This window comes from Amblyomma mixtum, chromosome 1 (assembly GCF_055824585.1).
Source record: "Amblyomma mixtum isolate Tamu chromosome 1, ASM5582458v1, whole genome shotgun sequence".
NCBI lineage: Eukaryota > Metazoa > Arthropoda > Arachnida > Ixodida > Ixodidae > Amblyomma > Amblyomma mixtum.
The window spans coordinates 239,940,981-239,963,771 of NC_143012.1; the positions used below are offsets into that span (position 1 = coordinate 239,940,981).

The 22,791-nt window shown below is 43.4% G+C and overlaps 1 protein-coding gene across 1 annotated transcript; it reads left to right on the forward strand.

Annotated features, from left to right (window-relative positions):
* Nucleotides 1-7,901: 7,901 nt before the first annotated feature.
* On the forward strand, nucleotides 7,902-22,564 carry LOC149371318 (uncharacterized). The gene is made up of 5 exons (XM_089579800.1): nucleotides 7,902-8,030; nucleotides 9,330-9,544; nucleotides 19,187-19,196; nucleotides 21,157-21,235; nucleotides 22,500-22,564. Exons 1-5 carry the CDS (start codon nucleotides 7,905-7,907, stop codon nucleotides 22,562-22,564), a joined length of 495 nt encoding a protein of 164 aa, XP_089435926.1. The 5' UTR covers nucleotides 7,902-7,904.
* The last annotated feature ends 227 nt before the right edge of the window (nucleotides 22,565-22,791 follow it).

Consider the following 22,791-nt stretch of genomic DNA (forward strand, 5'->3'; position numbering starts at 1 on the left):
TTATGATAGGCAGTGGCTAGTTCCAAAGAACCCTCCACTGCGGCCTCGATGCAAAGATGGTTAGCGGGCGAACGGCATGTCGATGCAAGAAGCGCGTCGTTAGTGTGGATGCGTTGTATTCTTGCTTGTAGCTTATAGATGAGCTTATCTGCTGCTATTTTTGTTCAATCGAATTCTGAATTTATAGCAACTATTTTACGATCATGCTCGATATATCCGGGTTCGATTGTATAGCTATACAGGCGGAGCTGTCCCTATAAGGTGTCATTACCATTTCTACTTTTCCAAACGCTCTGAAATGAACGAAGCAGCGAGAAATAAAAGTCTTTCGTATTGATGGAAATGTACACTATTTCTCTCCGTGGTGACTGCTTTCCGTTAGTAATTATGTGCATTAAATTCTGAGAGTGAGCTGAGAATTACTGCTTTGTTTGGAAGTTGATATGACACACTGCGGTAAGGCAGCTCTCCTAGACACCTTAGTGAATTTATGCTTCGCAAAAGTGGAAAGCACTAGCATGCTTTAAAACCAGACATTAGATTTAGAACACTTAGAGCGCACTTGAGTGTTTGTGCAGGTTTCTATTAATTATTTCTTGAGGCACTTATTCTAAAAAGAAAAACTCATGTAACTACAGAAACAGCCGGGCTGGTGTCATATACACGTCTCTGCTATGCACCCCAACAGTCTACTACTGACAATGAAGGCAGAGACAGAATATATCGTCGAGGCAAAACTTCGCCGAATGAGTGTTACGCCAGATTCGACAGGGAAGTCCTTAGTATTCGTTTCTTTCGACCTGCGACGGCTTAAAGCGCGCTGTACACGACGTGTCCAGCCTGCCATGGTGTGGTAGCGCTTCCTTGCAGGGCGGCCGCAGCGCCAGCTCTTCAATGATTTCAAGAAATGTCTGACAGCATGTGAATTTTTTGGCATGCGTACGTACATACATGTCGCACCGTTACACCACACTTCACATCATATAACGCTCAAATTTTTTAGATTTTTATGCAGAGATCGTCTGTTATACGGAGATCAATCGCGAACACCTTCAGTGATCCGCCCCTTAGACGCGGCGCCGGAAGGCTAAGGTGCCGTGTAGGACTCGTTAGTCTCACAGACATAAGCACCCCTCACGCGCCCGTCTCCGCTTCATCACAATTGCGGCTTAAAGCGGGGGTCGCGTCTTCATCAAGGCATAGGTTGGTCCCTCCGATCAGTCGCAGTCATCAGCCGAGATTCGGTAAGCTTCCCAGCGTGAGAAGTGTCGGCAACGGCAAAATCCAGCCGTGAGCGAAGCCTGGGGTGGGGCAGCCTGCGTAGTCGTGGTGAAACCGAACTTCTTCGCCAGGCGAACGCACCGTACGTTCGGAAGTCATAAGCATCTGGTCTATCTACTCCCGTGGCCATGCCCGGACTGTCGACGGCGCTGCCTTCTGCTAAAACGGTGCTAACGAATGTAATACTGCGGACAAAATTCTCCAGGACACACGACTGATGATATTGGCTTATAGGTGCAAAGTGCGCTATTGTTCGGATGATTTCACTAGCACACATTATAGAGTCCAAGGCCAAGTTCTATCTCCACAAGTGTATCCTGCCGCCACCGGCTGATAACAAAGCTATACTATACTTTTTGATGTAGATCGACTGTCCTGGGCACTTTTGTCCCCAACAGTACATTGAGCTCTCAGTGTCGAAGAGCTGCGGGAGCCACGCCGCCGAGACGGCTTTTTGATCATATCCTCGTGTCAAACAGCAGCTCGGTTGCTGTACTTTTTCATGTGCTACCGATATAACGAATGTTTATAGTTAAGGCACTGTCTCTCGGTTTTGGCAGTAAATCGAAGCACTCCAATTGTACACCTAGATGAAGATAGTTACCGGGTGCATTCTTTTTTCATAACATACAGCTGCCTCTGGCCAATCAGGAGAACGTTCATGCAGACGCATTTTATCTCTAAGCCACTTCACTCTTGCAGCAAAGCACCTTCAGGTATTAAATCTAATCAGCTTGCTCAACATGGGGTAGTATATACGACTACAGAACATTAATGCACACGTTGCAGAGGAAATCGAGAAAAATGAAATCTTTAATCTCAATATTTCTTCTCAAGTGCAAACTCAAGCTTCTATGTACAACTCGTAGTTCCTGTTCCAAAGAAAAGAAAACCGAAACAGTAGGGCAATACAGAGTACTAGAGAGAGCTTGCAAAGGTAATACCTGCCATTTAAAGTTCTAATGTCTCTATTACCTTTTTCAGCAACGGTGCGACCTCCTTTTGTTGGTTGGTTGGTTGGTTTATGGGGTTTAACGTCCCAAAGCGACTAAGGCTATCAGAGACGCCGTAGTGGAGGGCTCCGGAAATTTCGACCACCTGGGGTTCTTTAACGTGCACTGACATTGCACAGTACACGGGCCTCGAATTTCTCCTCCAAATAAATTCATGAAATCCGGTCGTTTTTCGGAAAGACACACGGAGATTGTTGCCTATTGTAAGCGAACGAAACCTGCTCAAAATTATGTAAAACATGCATGGCAGTCAGCTTGACCCGCTTTTATTTCATAAGCACTGCATATCACAGTTCTTATCAAACCGTGACCACCAGCTCACCGCTCACTCCAACGCTTTGGCAAATCTGACAACTGACAAAAATGCGTTTACAATGTTTCCGGATGGTTACGAAACACTAGCATACCTGATCGGGCTTTTGTTCCCCACCACAAGAAAATATCGAAGCGTGCCGTGGGCTTTCGTGAAAACTAAATGTGAGAGCCTGCACGTGAAAGTTGTATGACCCGTAGCAGTTATCTCCTTTCGCGCACGCATTCGACTGAATAAAAATATTCCTGAAGATAACTTAGTTTATTGCGATTTTAGCACCTGTCTGTTCTTGTGTTTGCCTTTTTTTTTTCTTTTCCTCGTTTAATAGCTCTCAGTTGCGTTTGCTAGAATGGAGCGCTGCGAAATTAAAAGAAAGATGTGACAAGCAGACACCAACGTTCGAACAGACTTCACTCTTAAGTAACAAGAATTTCTTAAGATTGTTGGATGATGAGATGGACTGTGCGAAAAGCATGCACAGTGCCTAGCACTACAGCCTGTCTCCACGATGGGAGATGTTGGTTGATTGGTGAGACGAAACCAGCTTAAAGGTGCGTGTGCGTTCTTAGTTGGCGGCCATAGGCACTCCCGCTGGCGTGGCGGGGCGCAGTGAGACATCAATGCATAGTATTTTATGTTACTCCGTCCCATTTCCAAACATCCCGCCCAGTACCTTAGTCCAGGTGGTTCGTCATAACTGCTTTCGTTGGGGATGCATGTTTGTCGAAATTGCAACCACGGAGCTACCCATGCACTCACAAGCAACCAATTGAACTTTCCTGCAGAAAATGGCAACTTCGACAAATTTGAAGATTCCGAACGAGATAAACATGGCAGACACGAACACACAGAGAGAGACACGCCTGTGCAAATCCTCTATAGCTCTAGGCATACATCTCTGCATGGTCATGAGCGCGATCATGCACTGCGCTGAGGCCACACCAGCATTGCTCTCTCAGACGAACTCTCGAACTCAACGTGGAACCCCACGCCCTGCGCCCTCTCAATTACGCGGAAAGACGAGCCCAGTGCCGTGACGCGCGCACCACCTTTCTCCGTCAACACAGGCCTCTCACCAGAAAGGACTTCGCAGGTTGGTGCTGACTTCAAGGGCGGACACACACCAATCTGCCTTTTGTTCACCTTCTCGACCTCTCACAGTACCCCGACAGCCATCAGTACTACCAGAGCTTCGTGAGAGGCAGCGCCGGACCGCTCATTACAGGTAGACTTGCGAAGGCTTATCAAACCAGCATGGGCCATTGGACCTCCAATGAGATCCTGGGTTAGAATTTCAGCAAGGCAGAAGCATTATCCTTTCCAAGAAGCGCACTTGTATTTTCTGTCTCTTCCTCAAAAATTGATCTTGCCAAAATCGCACTTTTCTGCATTAAACTGGTGTCGGCTTAGTTCGTTAGGGATTATAAATTGTAAGCTGAAAGTGGTCGCTCATATGCACCGAATGACTTATGTTGCGCAACACAGGGCAATATCCTTTTTGTACTCCGATGACAAAATCTAAAAAACAATTTTGTAAAATGCACATAATGTGGATATAGCAGCTTCTTAAGGGCGCAGAGCAACTGATTATAATATCTCTTTTGCATAAAACGAAAGGATCTACGAGTATAATGAAGCAGAGCCAAGCCGACCTGAGTGGCTTACTCAGGAATTACTGTGTCGCGTCTATGGCGCAAAATCAGTTTCATATTCGTGAGCTTGGGCAGCGCCTGGCTTGGGTGATCAGGTACCTCTTACACTCGACGTAGCCTTCAGTGCATACGAGTGCACGTGAAATAAGATTGAGTTCAACTGCTGATTTCAGGGTATAAAAATGGAGCGCTGGACTTTCTTGAGCTGTGAAGCAGTTTCGCAATGTCACTAACGGCAATGGCCTTGAGTGACGTTGATTAGGATGGATGGTGTCCTGAACACAATTAAAAACAAAAGTGAAAAGGTGTGAGAACGCGAGTCATGCTGCGAAAACATATAAAAAATTGGAGGATTTTATACGAAACACCTGAACACGCGTGCCGGGCTAATGATCGTCTGGACACCATTATCTGCACTCACTTTCCGGTACAGCAGTGAACGCTGAAGAGTGCCTGGATGTCGCCTGCGCCTAAAGACGTTAAAGACTGGTGCCTGCATCAAGAAATTTCGCTGGAAATATGCTATTCTTTCTGGTTTCTAAAAAATGTTTCACACTATACGAGCAGCCTGACACTGTTCTTTTTTTAAGTAAGGTGCGCATTTTTTTTTTATAGGTAGCGTATGGGGAACCAGATTTTACACCATGAGACCTGTCACGTGAATTTTTTTGCCACACGTTAGAAATTTTGAGCGACAGTTAACTATTGTGATGACAGTTCGAGCGTTCGAAGCATAGAACTTGTGAGCTTAAATCCAGAAGCTTGAATCTACAAAAGCCAATAAAGGACAGATACGATACCACACATGTAAGGGGAAATAAAGCTCGCTTGCATCTTATTTGAGCCTCTTACGTGAAAACAGTAAATTTATGCGGTTGTCGTAAGCTGGGACAAGTTTCTCGTTCCGCCAAAAGTTCGAGTATGTGCAGCGGTGGCATGCGAGATTTTACATCAAATTGTAGCGCTAAAATTCTAGATAATCTGAGGCAGAAAGCTACGTTGACTGGAGTGAATTACAATAAATAGAGGACAAGGTGACGACGGCACAAATGGTGCAAGTAAACGTGAATACACATAAAAATGTTTCTGGGTGGTCGGTCCGACATGCCGAAACATAAAACTTCTTTTTTTGTGTGTGTAGTTGACTGGTGGAGTGGAGGGAGGGGGGGGTGCACGTGAACTAGGGTTAATCCGTGCGAGCGTGTATGTCGGTATCAATCTTTAACGTTCTACCACGTTCTAACCTGACTCCTCAGTTTCACCTCTAGAATTCACATTATCATCCTCCTGACACCTTCTAGGAAAGGCTGAATAACACAGCCACTGGGCGCCATATGTTTCAGGGCTTTCAATAGAAGAAAATCACTCTCATTGCTGCTTTAAGTCATTACGGTATTTCCTGAAACCCAACTGCAAACAATGTATTATTTACCAGTCCAATTGCTTTCAATTTCCGTTATTTAGATTATGAAATCGCTGTTCTATTCTGAGCGCCCTAGCACGGCCTGTTTTCAACTGGATTAAAAAATTGCAGCACATAACTACAGCCCTTCCTCTTGTAGTCAAATCCAGTTCACCCAATTGTCGAACCCCGGAATTTTTCCGACCAATCGGACGAAACCTAATTTTGCCCCGAAAATGCACCCTTAAGTACACACAGCGCTCACTGCAACGCACGAAAATTTAGTGATGTCTTGTATCTGTTCTAAAGCGTCTTAATTTTTCACTTCATTGTGGGTGATTTTCCACCGTTTTTAAAGTGTTTTATTCATTGCATCGGTTAATATGCGTAGTAGATTGAAAATTACGCGCTATAAGCTATGGAGTGAAAACAAATTTTACCCCCCACTTTTAATAAAGTATTGTTAGTTTCGATTATTGCTTTTTTTTTCTTTGTATGAAGCTCCTAGCGACATGGTATCTGATTGCCCCCTCGTTTAATTTGGCCTCCCGGATTGGTTCGATTTCGTTTTCTGTGTTTTTTTTTTACCCAAAGAAAGGAAAATATGATTGCTGTGTACTATCCAATATCAGTACTTATGCGAATGACAAAGGTGCTTGCGCGTTTTGGTTCCGCGCTCACATAGCATGTGCTTTCACGCACGAGTAAGAAGTTGCAAGTCTGCGCCCGTGTTGTTTTTTTCGTTTTCATGCCTCCAGTCCTGTATTATTCGCGCAGTTCTACCATTTAATGAAAAGAACCGACTAGCCTGCAAGAATGCAGGACTAAAGCTATAGAGACCCGCATTCAAATGCGGGCCCAACTTCTTAGTGGCATCATCGTGTCAAGCGCTGCCCGTGATATTGCTATTGCTCTGCTCCAAGTACTGCGCGTTTAGAATGGTCGCTGTGTCGCCCAGTAGATTTTTTCACAATTTGGAAAGGCAGCTACTTCTAAGAGGAACGAAGGATTTCGTCGTATGGGGATGACGTTCGATATGACGAAGCAATTGTGCTTTGGTGCATAGTTTTATGCTTCACCCCTTTCCCCCCGTGTAGGGTAGCGAACCGATTATTCGTCCGGTTAATCTCCCTGCCTTTCCTCTTCTACCTTCTCCGCCTACTGCGAAGCCTCGAACAGAAGCTCGATAATTTCATGCCTGGCAAGAAAGGAACAAGCACCAACAGTCAAATACCTTTGGCAGTAAAAATCACCCGCAGAAACCGAAATCATGGAGCTTTTTGCTGTGAAACCGGATTTCTGAACAAATTTTGAGTAAAAAGTTTGCGCCCGATTTATAAACCCACTGCTGAAAAACAAATGAAACCTGGAAACGAATATCCCTGCATATGAAGCAACACAAAAACAAAAACTGGATAAATATATAAGAGAATCTTCACTTCTTCTTCTGGATGGCTTCTTGAGTTCAAAATCGAAGTTTGTTTTGAACCGAGGCATCAGAAACAACATTCTTGCAAGAGCTTCGGCCACCATACGTTTTTCGTTTTGGCATCAGCAAGCTATAGGTGTTTGTTCCTTTTTTTTTTCTTCTACCAAAGTGTCAATTTGAATGCTGTGCTTTTCGCGCTCCTTTATTTTGCTGAAGTGGTTTATTTAAAGGGAAGCTGAAGAGATTTTCGAATTCATTAAGATGCTCACGTATGGATGTGGGAACCTTAAAAATCATGCGGGTGAAATTTTTTTGCAGATTAATCACTTAGGAGCGACGTAATCGCCGTTTAAAATTGCGCGGTAGCTCCGCCCCCCGCTGTCCGCCGAGCGCTGCTGATGACACTGACGATGCGAGCCGAAACCGGAAACCGTGGGGTGGTGACGTAAACGTTGGTGTTCCGTCGCCTCGCAGCCTCCGCGAACGTGCTTGTTTCTGCGTGCGTGCCATCGTAAGCTGCTTCGAGCTGCCGTGTGTTTCTTTATTTGTGCGTTTTTATGTTTGTGGTGACGTACAGAAACGTGTGCAGCATCGAGTGAAGCGGTCAACCATCATGCCGGCGTTCTGCGCAGCCTTCGGCTGCACTAACACCAGCGGCCGCGACGATGTGGTCTTTCATTATTTCCCACAAAATAAGAAGCTTTCCGCGAGGTGGGTCGCTGCTGTGAGCCGAAGGGATTTCAAGCCCTCAAAGACTACAGTGCTATGCTCTGACCCCTTTCGTGATGAAGACTATAACCAGAGCCTGTCGATAATGCGTTCATTGGGCCTCTCAACAAAGTCAGCTCGACTGAAACCCGTCGCAATACAGTCTGTCTTCGCGCACAGGAGCTCGTCACCGCCATCGAGGCCAGCTTTCGCGAAAAGGAGGAAGCTCGAGGTAAGAATTTGTGCATTAACTTTATGAGAATTTGACTGCGTGAACCGATGTTCTGTGTAGTGTTTGGGGCGTTATTTCGTGGATGCAAGTCTTTCGGTAGTAGTGAGATGAACGGCGCTGGAATGAGAACGTCAGGACGGCAGCAAACTGCAGCTTATAAAATAAGTGCTTAGCTTTTATGCTTGCAGGCATGCATCATGCATCTCGTACAGCATTACTCATATCAGAGGCGACCCTTCTCGGCTGCTCTGACCTGCAGGCCCAACGGGCCCTGGTCGCGCGAGCCCGGGCAGCGGCCGACGCCACTGGGGTCCCGAACTAGGGACCTCCACCTAGTACTTCTGAGGGCTGGCCCCCTTTGGGTCCGCTCATACCTCACCTCCCGAAGTTTATCTGTAAATAAATGTTTTCCACCACCACCACCTAAATTTTTTGGCTGAATAAAAATCTTAAACTGCTACTAATACTGCAAGAGCTGGAGCGACGCGAAGTGCGCCTCGAAACCGGGGACTGCGCACCGCGCGTGAGCAGAGAACTTCGTTCGGTATGCGAGCATGTGAAAAGACGTTATATGCAGCCTCTTTACTCAATTATGTTGGAGCTCACATATTCTAGGATTCATGCGTAGCCCTCAGTGGCGAGAACATAGAGAGTAATACGCGGCACATTTTTCTTCGTGCTCGGAGCGCCGAGAAAACTCTTTGCAGATGTTTCTGGTATACAGGCGCGCGGCGGTTCGTTTTCAATTTGGTTTCGCCTGGGGCCTGGCTGATAGCCGCCTCGTCAGCGCCCAATGTGCGCAGTCATGGAGCTTGCAGTCCGGCCCCAAAGCGTACACTTTTTTTTTTTAGCGATCTACGTCGGACGCGCCCGCTGGCGCTGTGTTAGCGCGTGAAGTTGCCTGCCAGGGTGGAAGTTTTTAGAGAGATATTTTTTGCTTGGCTATAGTATTTGCAGGAGGTGCTCCAAATCTGCAAACACAACATAATATGAAAATAAAAATTTAATTAAGATATGCAGTTTAGTGAGCTAATGGAAGCCTTCTGCCTATTACTGCTGTCTTCCATATCCCCCAATATAGCCCCAGGGATAAAATTAATACAAGGTTAGTTACCCATTTTTTAAAATAAATTTTGGACCTTCTAAAGAAACACCTGGTATATAATAAATGACCTCACTTTGCACGGAGCTCGCCAATCAACAAAATGGTTTAAGAAATAAACCAGAAGATTTTACTCATACTGAAGCACACTTTTGTTCTCTTTGCAACAATAACATCATATGGCTTATGCCTTTCAGGTTCTTGCCGAACTGCTGCAAGATCAAGACTGCACACCAGACGATAGTGCAAATCAAGAGTGCATGGAAAATGACATCACAGCTGGAGGCTGCACACCAGACAGTCAAGAATGCACACCAAACAGCAATACAAATCAGGACTGTGCAACAAGTCGAATGCCACTGGCAGATGCTGCTGAGGACCCTGCACTGAACTTTTGTAAAAGTGCTGACAAGTCTGTTCAAGTTCTAATGCAGCCAATACCAGTAAAGTGTTCGGCCAGGAATACATTTATAATAACACATGTAGTCGTAAAAAATTGCCGAGTGCAGCATAGCTTCATACATTAATAATAATATATAATTGTGCGCCACGTGTGCTACAGCCAGCCTTGCGATTCGGCCTGCTCGGTTGCAGCCCGAGGCCATCGAGTTAGTGAAAAAATCACTTGTCGCTTGATCTGAGAACAGCACGATAAAGGCGGCCGCAAACGGATGGAGATATTCCTACAAGGGCTTGCAGTATGAAGCAACTCGCCTAAACAAGGATTTTAATTTACTGCCAGATACCATCTTGGCACGCAGAACGGAAGGCGCACGTTTGTCACCTCGACGAGTTCTGCCGCAAAACGCCGCGAACTTCAGTTTTACGCGTGTGTTATGAACCGAGCCGGCACGCAGCGACCGTGAAGCGATGCCAGCATAAAATTTCCGTGCAAAAAGAGCCTGATAACTTCTTGCGCATGTCAGTGGTCTGTGTGGATTACAAGCAGATTTGCGGCAGCACCGACAAGCGGCAAGACAACAGTGCCGACGATCGCATCCCACTTACATTGCATTAGGAAAATTTCGTGGAGCAGTGCTATACAACATTTGCTCGCTTCAAAATTAAGTTATTGTATCTCTGAATGAAGTTTGGCTAGAAAAGTATGCTTACGAAAGGACATTTCCAGCACGTGGAGATGCTGACACTTCGCTTTCGTTCAAGCCAAAAGCACCGCTTGCACCAGCATCGTTGCTTCCTTGGAGCGGTTTGCTCTTTGCGATTGGTGCGTACATGAAGGGGATGACGCCAAGATCCTCCTGGTAATCTTCGATGTGTTCCATTCTGATATAAGCATCAAACCAACAGCCCCGAACCACCGCGCGACGCGCTTCATGTATACTACATCGGCGGCGACCGAGCCGGGCTCACCCAGCCAACGCCAGTTTTCACGTCACGAGCGCCCAACCAATCACAGGCGGCAACGAGGCGCGCGGGCTGGCCCGAGGCTGCTGCTGCACTTTTCGCCAAAATAAAATAGGTTTACGCTTTCCTCTGCCTAATTTCGATGAGAAATTCGAATTCCGAGGGTGGAAAACTGTAAAGTGCATCTCTTCACTCAATTTTTTTGGGAAACCTTTCAGCATCCCTTTAATGCTATTGCTAATAAAGTTTCGTCCTGCATACATGAATATTTTTTCTGCAGTATTCATTATGTTATAATTCTTTTAAGACACATAATTTGTTAACAGATTTACCCTGAGGATCAATTAAACTACTCCATCTGTGGCGCGATAACTTACGTGTAGTAGTAACTTTACTCGCAGTAGTGAACTTTGAAGGTACGGTAACATAGATGAGTTGAACTCCTGAGACAAAGAAGTCATCCAAGGACCCAAGATGTGTGCTGCATTCCCACGAAAAGTTGTGGATTTCTTGTTTGCTCAATGCTACTGCAGTGCATGACGTGAAAAGCCAAACCACAGTGTCACCGAGCGGCGCATTGCAGGTGTAATGAAACCGTATTGTATGGTTTGAGTAGCCTTTCAGAGACCCAGTTCTTTGATAGCTTTGTGCAAGAGCCATAAAAAAAAAGATTATTTCTTTTAACACCTATCAATATAACACTGCGCATGGCATTATTTTTTACCGCATGGCTTTTCAATTCTGTCTTACTGAGGTGTCGTCCATTTATAATACGATCGACTGCTAGTGAGCTCTATGCAGTTCTTAGAATCTATAAAACCACACACTGTAGACAGGTACCATGCAGCATGTTCATTGTGTATTAGCACAAATGTGCGTCATTCCATGCCAATGGTCCGTAACTGACGACGACTGAAGCATTAATGTGCATTTCTGCTTTTCCTCATATCTATTTTTATCCTATTCTTTTTTCACCACGATGAAAATCGTTTCAAAAATCGACAGTTCATGTTTTAAGCACTAATAAAGTATTCACGCCTAGACTACAACGATCGAAAACTTGCATTAGCCACCGATAAATCTTCTGTGCGAAAAGCTGAAAGACGCTTACAAGAGTCTGTAATGTCAAATTTGAGCGCAGCTTTTGAGACGCCACCTCAGACCTCTGGCAGGTGGCAGGCGACCATAGACGAATCGGTAAATGTTAGGGTGTAAACACATTTTTTTTTTACCTTGTATGCAACTTCCTGAAAGCCATATTTGAGAGCTTCCACCAGTGGTCGCTGTTCCTGTGTTAGTGTTTACTACAGACCAGCTAGAACTATGATTAAACTTACGAATTAGTTCCATATCGTCCTCGGGGTACGGAAGTGAGTGTTAGAAAAGGGAAATACTTTCCGGGGAAAGAGTTGCCCTTGAAGAGACACAGATCAGACCGGAAGTCAAATATAGCGCAAATAGACAGAGTCAGAGTTCAGCTAAGACGGACGTTAGAACACCGTACTTTTCCTGACTAAGACCAACAGTCGTTTTTACATAAGAATATTAATAATTGATTTCAACACAGAAGAAGTTACTCGCGGAAGCAAAGTTTTGAGGGATATTATTGTGGCCCTTCTAGTGATTATGACACCTGTGTGGTGAGTGATTTTACGTTAATGCCGAAATAAACAAACTTTCGGTAAGAAGCGAAATGCGGGAAAATATGCTGTTCTTTGCGGCTGATCTCAGAAAGCCGCTTTTTTTAAAAAGCCGCTTTTTGTTAATATATTTTTTATCTGTTATTATAATCGTTGGTCTTCCTTGCTGCTACTCTGCACCGCTTGGACTCGCGTCTCCTCACAGGATCCAAGAATCTAGGGCCTTGTAGAAAACCTTCCTCATAAAGGAAAACGGTGAAAGCGCTTCTGAGGTTCTTAAAGGACTCGAGGTTGTGTTCCCGTCTATAAACTGTAAGCTTTAAGTGTGCGCCCTCTATCCGCTTGTCATAGTGGTCGACAGACACTTGAAAAACTCATTTCATGCCGCTCTTTTTTCTCTTTTTTTCTCTTTTGTTCCCCTCCCCACGCGTAGGGTAGCCTGCTGGGCTTCACCTGCTTAACCTCCCTGCTTATCCGTCATTCTATTTCTCTCTCTCTCTAATCGTTGACACAAAAAACTTTTCATCTCGGCCTTTACAATAACACAACACCACCTTCACCCTCGGTCTACTGCATTATAAAGTCCGTTCCAAATGTTTTATGTCTGTCCTCACGAATAGCACAAAAAACTAAGCATGATATTCGTCTTCGCTCCCTCCTTTATTTTTCTCTTTACTTAAAGCCGACACTAGTAGCTTTTGTAATCGATTGCAAACTGCATTGCAGTGAAGGCGTCATTACTGTAACTAAACTATGCAGCCGTGAACACATGCCGCCCAGAGCTTCACCATTACAAGATGAACTAATGTGTTTCAAAAGGCTTCTGGCTTCTGCAGATAGAGTAATTAATGACAAGTGGAGAGGCACGGCAACGCTGAGTAGGCCACATGTTGTTCACATTGCTGGTTTTCGTAGAATTAGTAGAGTAGATCCTTGTGTGTAAGATTTAAAAACCATAAATGACTGGGTTAGTCGGAACGCTATTACATGCTGCTCTTTTTATCTCTGACTGATCCAGACTGAAGATTTTGTTCTGAGAGCAACCCTAAAAATACCCGGTAAAGAATGAAAGAGGGGCGCAGGAAAAGTCTCAACCATAGCCTGCAATAAGGTCTTTTCAAGCTAGGTATTCCTGAAGCGGCGCAGTTATTATTTCTAGTAATTAATTCCTACTTGAATGTAATCATAACTGACTAGTCCGATGACTCTTACGACAACAAAAAAAAAAAAAACGCGAAGCGCTACAGCCCTGCTAAAGAAGATGCATTTAGGTCTTCTTTAAACCAGTTGGTTTCGTTTCATACTCGGGTTGTTGGCTATTCCGCTTCATTTTTAGATGTACCATTTATTATCTTTTTACAACATTGTTCCGCCAATGTTGAAAGTTATATCTCTGTGCATAAGATTCCGGTACTGTCATGTTTGGTTCCGGGTCACGTTCGTATGTCAAGCCTTCTAATGCATTTGTCAAGGACTACAGTCGCGTTGATTACCGAGATCTGTTACGTAATATGTCAGCATGTTATAGGAAAATTAGCTAAATGATAGCGGTCAACACATAGTGACGTGCTTTGTTGGCGTGCATGTTGCCTTAAGTGAAGGTCGCCATATTTCCACAGATCACGCGTGACATGATGTACTTTAGGCGCATGATAAAGCGTCGTCATAAACAAGGAAGGAAATGTCATATTTCGAACCTTGTCAGTTTATTGGAAGAAAGGATATGCGCTGCTAAATCGCTCTTCTATTTTGGCTGTGTTTGCCGAGGGATCATGGCAGTGTTTCGGAGCTAAGGATTTCAGGCGAGAGCATTATTGAGGAAGAGTTTGCTGTCAGCCCGTTCAACGCATTTTTCCACTTGGTCTTAGGACTAGTGGCCTCACATGTGCTCTTGCAATCACGTGTTTGTGACCACCTGACGTCTCATCTGTGCGTAAGCAAAGCTGGTGCATTTTCACTTTTCAGCAAATGGATATCAAAAAATATTTCGGCCCTGAACAGACATCAAATGCTTTTTCTTGTTAATATATGTTCATGAGTGCGAAATATTTCTGTGAAATTTTTGTAACTGCCGTAGAAATGTCAGTCATCCGCGATCATTGGCGCAAGCCAAAAATCACTCCCGTTTAAAAATCAGTCCGATGCTTTAAATAAACAAAGGCCGGTTTCAATACCAAATACCTGCTGCAATATAATTCAGCACACAATATTTCAAGCGATCATATCTCAGTTGGAAAGTAATAATCTGCTTTATGACCGACAGCATAGCTTTGGATCTGGGATGTCAACATTAACTTAACTAGCCAAAGTAACGATCTGGTGGTTGCATTCAACACTGCAGGCGAAACGGAGGCTATGTTCCTAGATTTTTCAAAAACCTTTGATGTCGTTTCCTTACGAGTGTTCAGTGACAACGTTTGAATTTTTCGGACTTGGAGAACAGTTAGTGTCATCGATAACCTGCTATCTGTAGAACTGATAATTATGTATGGCCATGAATTGACACATTTGTACCAATCTGGGAGTTTTTCATAAATTCCGTTGTGCTCTATCCTGGAGTCCCTCTTGTTTTTTTTTTGTTTTTACAGATTTTACTTATTTATGCACGAAACACTATCACCTAATTAAAGTCTTTTCTGATAGCTTGCTATATACAAAAACATAAATGCCTACAAGCATGACCAAGCTATGTTAATTTACTCGTTGCAGGTATTTCAAGCATAGTGTTAAAGATAGATAAAAGCTCAACGCATCAAAGACCTTTAGCATAAAATTTACTTATAAGAAAGGCCGCTGAAATTTACACTTTATACAACGTTGGAATCACTCAGACTAATCAAATGAAATATTATGGTGCTACACTAACTAGTAACATGAGATGGGAGCGCCACGTTGATGTTATCTGTGCTAAAGCTAACAAAAAACTGTACTTCCTTCAAAGAAGACTGCGCAGCGCCACATCCAAACTAAAACTGTACGCATAAAGCCCGCTGTAAGGCCTGAATTCGAATCCGCGAATCTCATTTAGAGCTTCTACCAAAAGAGCCTAATAAAAAAAATTAACGAACAAGAAAATGGGTCCTAGGCTTCATATATTCAATATACGGCCGCTGCTCCAGTGATTCCGAGTTTTAAGATAAAAGCGAAATTGAGGGCGCTGCCGCAGGGCAGATTAGCCTCCAGATTAAAATTTACTTTCCTCCTCGGCCGCTGTCACTTTTAACTAAACACAGCACATTACCTTAAGGAACCTGGCAGGCACTCATCTCGAATGAATAGCAGCAAAACTAGACAGCTCCCTGTTAGCCGCATTAGCATTCATAGGAACTCATTATTTCTATTTGTGATTTTTCATGAGCCATAATATCAGAGGACATAGGAGTATTTCTTTAAAGCTATTTATCACTAAAGTTAATGATTTTGACTTTTCGTAGTTTTTTGTGTAAGATGAGGCATTTTTTTTTGTCTTGCACACGTTGCGCGACAAACTTGTTCAGGATTTAAATCAATCTTTTTGTCATTTGTTTTCAAGGTAATATGTTTTTCTCCTTTTTTTTCTGTATTATCCCCGCTCGTCCATGCACTCGAGAGGAGCGTGATGTATTTAGAAATAAATAACAAAGTTGGAACTAATCACCGGAATTAGTGTAAGCGCTGAAGCGCTGAAAACAACAGAACTATGCACTATGCCTGCGCATGTGTTTTGCAATCCGCGTGGTAATGCAGCCTTCGTCGTAGGTTTCAGAGGTTTGCCGAGAGGAACTTCTGAAAACGAAATGACGGAGGCTTAGCTTAGAGTATGTCATATTAAGTATTTCAAAGTATTTAAATTTTGGAGCCTTTGTTTATGCACCTCGGCGCCTGCGGAAAGTGTGTCTACACTCTTCAGACCTTCTCATTAGGTAACAAGAGAGGAGTGCGCATACAGACAGCGGTTGTGTGTGGGTGTGCAGTCTTAATGGGCTTCTTGCTGTAGTAACTAAGGAGAAGTCACTTGAAACATGGTTATTTACCGGAAGCATTTCTAATTGACAAAATATAGGCTAAAGCCCCGAATCTCATACAGGTGTTCTTCATTTCACCTGAACGTGTGGAAAAAATTAGTGGCCCGAGAAACTTTCAGCGTTAATGAAGTCACGCAGTATAAGAAAACGTGACAGCGATAATAAGTGCAGAAATTGTAATTTACATTATATTAACATAATGGCACTTTTGTGACCTTTCTTCAACTGAACAAATATATGGCGTGCACTTCTACTATTGATTCCTCATCACTGCAATGAAGATATAAGAAATATTTAAAGATAGTTCAGAGCTCCCCATTTAAATTAAGAAAATTTCGTTGGGAATGCGATTGTACAGAGCCTTCTAATGCAGCGTTATGAATGGGGAAATGTGGTCAACGGGCATTACCAAAAGTAAAATGAGTATGAAATAGCCTCTAACGCATCACAATGCTCATGGTAGTTGACTAGCTTGATAAGCAGTGGCTTTTCTTGTTTGATGCAAGAAGCACATGTTCCATTTAAGAGTTCATGATGTGCGCGCTAGCCTGAACATAAACTTTCCCAAAGAGTCGCACTGGCTCATACAAAGACGAGCATTCTCGACCACATTCAGTAAGCTCTGTGGTTAACTAATAGTGAAAATTGGAAGCAATAAATTGTCAATAAAGCACACAATTTTGTTATCTCATTAATTTAAAGATACTAATCTCCCCAGCCCCAAAAAGAGCGGTTTGCTGGGAATCATGTAGCAGAACCGTCCCTTTTTTTTATTCAAGACGGTTTTGGACCATGCACGCTTCACAGGAAATAGATCCACAAAAAACACACCCCTGTCAAGACGGAAAATATTATAACATTACCAAGAATACAATCTCACTACTTCTATTACTAAAATTTTACTGTAAGAGGTTTTTTAGCGCATACTTGTGGCATACGAAGTCTCGTATCTTAACATGAAGAACTTCTTTACAAGAGCATTAAAAGCACAAAAAGAGCCGCCATATTTAGTGCACTCGCTCCTATGGAAACCATGCGGTTTCGAAAAAGAGCTAACCCTTGTTGTTTTAATGCGCGTATTAGAAGGGCAATACAAAACTTGATGGCTCAGACCACTCTAAGAGAGCCCTGAGTTTTACGCCTTTGTTATAAGTAGAAGGGACATAAGATGTTCACAGTAGAGTAGCAAAAACTTTTTGCTCTTTGCTTTCTGCAGCTGTGGCTACACGGCGGTGCAACCACAGAAGACAGGAAAGAGGTCATAGAGAAGTCTTATGGCTTGCGCAAAAAGTATTAGCTCTAGACTGAAGTCGTTCCATCTAAAACGGCTGAAAGCTTTGCAAATGAGGCGGCTTTACGGAAGCTAAGGTCTTGTCGGGTTCAACCTGTTGTGATTCCGACGGATTCAAAATCTTCCCTTCGAAGTTTAGAGCGTAGATTTCTGACTGATGCTTTGTCTCTTAGCTCTCTACGCATGGTCGCATGGTGCATAATCTGCACAGCAGAGTCGTCTTCATACGATTCTAATAGGTGCCCTCACATACAGGTGCCATGGGCAACGAGGGGCAGACAGTCTCGTCCATAAAGCGCTGTCAGGTAATCCAGCAAGGAAAGTCTCTCAATGTGCCAAGAGTCTCTTCAGAGAAACGGCGCTCAGTCATTTCAGTACTCTGTGGAGTTCACCCAACACGCCATGTCTGACCAAGAGACTGAAAAGATCCCAGGCCACATTACTGCATCGCATTCGCACGGGCTCTGCTCGTACCCCTGCGTGGATATATAAGACGGGTAAGCATAGCATCCGCTGTATTCCACATGTGGGGAGTGCGGTGATATAGACCATTATCTTATGTGCTGCCCAGTGTATGACGCGGAAAGATGTCTGTTGTTCGCTTCCCTCAATAATACGGGAGCCCCTCACAGTTCCCTTCAAGACAATGTCTACGCGCTCCGAAAACAGTCATGCAGAAGGAGGCTTCAGACCTTCTTTTAAAGTTCCTTCAGAACTCGGATTGGAATTCCAGATCGTGACAGCAGGAGTTGACTATTGAATGTTATTGGTGATTGTGTGTTTAGCGCTATGTAGATCAGTCAGGTCTCAGGTGTGTACAAAAGTGGCTGTTTGGGCTTGTTGGTCAGTGATCATGGTTAAAGAATGCAGCGCGAAAAGACAAGGACGAAACAAGGAAAAGTCCTGTCCACTTCTTCGTTTTTCCTTGTCTTTTCGCTCTGCATTCTTTAATTGAGGTGTGTGCCTGATGTGTGGACCTAATTTAGCATTTAAGCGTCGCTACAGTAGACCAATTACCAGCAGAATCCGCAAGGCTAACCTCAACAGTAGCTTGCAACAATCTCAACCTCTCTCAACTTCAACCGGTGCGCAGAGGATCGCTGCTAAGGAGCGAAAGAGAGATACTGGATGTATTCTGAATATACGAGTCACTGTTTAGTACTTTCATGCTTGCATTGTGGTAAACTGGTACTACAAGCACCCGAAAAAATTCTTACTGTATCTGACTTCGTTCCCTACCTCGTACTCTACGCCTCACCTCACGGCAAGTCGCAGTCAACCCACATGTCATGAAAGTCACCTTCAATTTCTTTCTAGAACTACCATGACTCAGCCTCTGCCAGAATGCCTCAGACATTCAAGTTATCCTCACAGAAACGTCCCCAGAACTTTTAAACATTCATGCACACTGCTTTATATAGTAGGCACTGAAATATTAAGGTAATCATTACATAGCCCGTGCGAGCTTGTCAAGCTGCCCACAAAGCAGCTTTTTTCTCTCGCCCCCTCGTGTATTTCAGTGAGTGGAATAAATGAAATGAAATGATGAAGACTTGCAATATGGGCATGAGCACGTAGAATACAGAGTAGAAATAAAACTAAGCACAAAACAAAAACTACAAATTTGGAACGTTTTGCCGGATTTTAGTTATGATTTTTGCTTTCTGGTGGTGGACTGCAGTATACAATGGAAGCCCACCTCGAGTTCTGAATTTATTTTGGTCTTTTCACCTCATCTGCGGATTTAAATGCAGTCACATGAAGGTAAGTTTTCTTTTGGAATTATTTACTTAACTATTTAGTTTTGTTCTGCCAGCAGATAAAGCTATTTTAGCACGTTATCCTCTTTCGCCGCTCATTGCCTCGTGTACAGGGTATGCGTTTTTTATTTTCGGTATCCGAACTATTGGCCTGACGTGTTCTGCTGTCTTTACAACATATTTTCTTCATTTCATGTTCGTCCTCCTGAAGGCTGGAAAACTTGCTACATGACCGTTAGGTCTAAAGGCTAAGTGATGAAAACCTTTCATTTTCGGGGTCAAGATCGTGAGTATATTTTTCTACATCGTAATGCGCTCAGGACTTGTGCGATCCCTGGATGTTACTTTAAACAAAGGGAAACCATATGCCGCAATAACCGGCGAACAAAATACAAAACTTCTGCGCGGTTTAACCGCGGCTGCAGGAAATTGCACAATCATTTAAAACCACTGATATATGTAAATGGTACTTTCGAACACTAGAAATCAATGGAATGGAAGGCCACTTAAGACCCGTCATGCCTATCATTTTGTTTCTCTTACTCGCACTCGCAGAGAGCGGTAGAAGACATTTAGTATAGTACATTTAGTATAAAAAAAGGAAAATGTGGTGAATCTAAACAGGAAGGAAATGTTTCGTTTGCATAGCAATACGCTTTGCTGGAATTCGCTTTTTAAAGCAGAAACGACGACAGCTCATCTTAACTGCGGAGTTCAGCTAGTAATGTTAGCCTATTTTACTCAATCTGCATTGCTCGTTTGTAGACTTTTCAAGCTGAAAGCTATTTTAAATTCTACTGACATATAATTTAAGAGGTCTCATTAGGCGGTAAAGTGAAAAGGTTACCATGCCGTTTCTAGGAATATTTTGTGCAGCGTAATCATGCATAAAGAGAAAATAAAAGAGAGGCACCTCCTTTGACTCGAACGATAGAGACAAAATTTCTTTCCATCTTCGTGTCAACGAAGCTCGCATTTTGAACCGCTCATTACACCTGTTCGTTCAAAACCTCCATGGTGCTTCCCCACAAAACCAATAGATCTCGATAACTGTGCAGCAAAAATCTCGGCCACTAGATCACAAATTTTGAAATTTCAGATGCTATTGCAGTTCATTAACAAATATTTCACATTGCACTATCTAGCTGAATTAAGACCTGAGTTTTGCTTTTTTTTTTCTTGCGCGTTCAGATCGTACGCCATATAGCCGTTGAACTCTGTATTGGGCTGGTGAAAGGTGTGACAGTAGGGACGTTTTTATTACGTCCCTGATTACTTTAATTTTTATTAAAGCAATAATTTATATTCATATTGTGGGAATTCAAACTCAAAAGAAATGAAAATGGTATCAGCGGTTCTGTTCAACGTGTTTCTAAGAACTGAATTCTAGAAAGAACTGAATTTCAGTGCACTATGTAACATAGAGCTTGTTTTTGATATTTTTCTAGTGTAGATTAAACTTTTATTTTTTATTAACCCAACTAATAAGGTAATGTGCAGCATTTTGATACTTGTACACTTCGCAGGCGCTTATACACGAGAAAAAGAACAGCTAACGAGAATCCGAAACATCATTAGTCGCTCGACTGATGAGTGAACCAAATCATTTTTATTTGCCTCGTCATGCAACCGCAGTAGTTGCTGGTGCCGGAAAATAGCACGCTCATTTAAAGGTGGATATAGTTCTGATGCATAATTTTGTTTAGTGCACGAGAACGAGAACACAAAAGCACAGAAAGAGGACCATGATAAAGATGGCGGCTGCAACAACACTAACGTTTATAGGCCAAGCTTTTGTGAAGTCTACTTGACGGTGGTTAAACTAGCGCATGACTTCTGTTTGTGAAATTGTTTCGCTGCTTCGATAGCTCCGGAATTCCATCAAATGAAGGACGCCTGAGAAGTCGTAACGAGCCCAAGTTTGTGTTCGTCTTTTTAATGCACTTCCTATTTGCTTTCCACAGACAGCGGACAAAGAAATCTTTGTGTCGCAATTCCCGAGGTGTCTCAAAGAAGAGTCGGATATTTCTGGCAATGACCTGGGCAAGCACTTGTGCGCTTTGAAGAGATTAAGACATCCATGTTTTGCCCGCAGAATGTTTCGATTAACGAAAAAGAGCGCCGGGAGATGTTCTTACATGACCTCTGAACTTGTTTCTATTTCTCTTGCGTTCTTCAAAGGGCGTGAACTATTGTTCCGTGAGCACGCATGGCGAAAATCTGAAGATCTGTCTGCGAGGCTGCGCACAAGCACGAATAGATTGTTATGCAACTTCTACTGTGTCCTATTTCTCCGTCGCTATAATCAGCACGTGATTCGAGAAGCGCAACTCAACCCGGACTTCATAAACCTGATGAAACCTTCGGCCTATACTTCAAATCTAAAAACTTTCTTCGGCCCTCTCACATACTGGGAACACATCGGGACGAAACGCCTACCGTGTTTCAGTGGAGGCCATTCGTTAGAACGAGTGCGGATTTCGATCGCCACATTGCAACTGCCGCTTCATAAACCGAACGAAACCGATACCCTGCTTCGTTCTTGCAAAACTCATTGAGCGGAAAACTCGATCGTACTGCAATCAGTCGGAGCCTTAGAATTCTGAGCTCGAGTATTCTGATTCTGCGTAGCTAAAATAATCATTTCTTCGCAACTTCTTTGAAAACAATTCTGCAGCGTAGCCAAGTGGACCGAGTTATGTGACCGTCTCGACAGAACAAAACACTCGTTTTCGGATTGATAGACGAAGCTGACGTTGAAATTAAGTACTTTTTGCTTAATATAAAATGAATATTATTATGGGTGGTTAAGAGTAGTAGCACTTTCGTTTTTTTTTTATGCAGAATTAATTGCTCAAGAACAATGAACCTAATAAAGAGCATAGCAGTGGTAAGATTTTTCATCTGAATGAAAACTAGAGGAATGCAATCGACGTAAATCAGTTTCTAAAGTGTTCAGACAGAACTTATGCAGCACTCATAAAGAACTTATTCAGCACTCGAAGCGCCATTTAAGATTTGTTGCAAAAATATTTGCTCTCCACTCCGTGACGCAAGCGCGAACGACCTGGAAGCATTTTCAGAAAGCAATTAACCAGTTTGGCCTCACGTGGCTGCCCCAGTTTGTATGATCAGCTCCAGTTCTTACTTCAGTAGTATAGTAGCAATACCTGCTGTTATAGAATTCAGTCAAAGCCAAGCAGTTTAACGCTTTCTAATCTTATACCCTGCGATGACAAATGACTTGCAATATTTTATCAGTTAGAAAAAGTGGGAAACCAAAATATATTCTTTAATTCCTACCTAGACGTTCCATTCCACGTTGGGCCCGACTCTCCATACGAGGAATGCCGTGATGTGGCAGCGCCATAGCTATCCGAGCTCCTTTTAACGCTGTATAGTGACTTAAAGAAGCCATGTTGTGTGTAAAATTACATAACACCTGTCCAGTGGCACTTATCAATTGATCCGGCTTGTGCGGTTTCCTTTAGATAGCCTCTATAAAATACCTGCAATCAGAGTACCTACGGCAACATTAGATGGGTGAGGCACTTTCTGCGAGGTAAACGGCATCACTGATGCCGGCTGCGTAGCTCGTC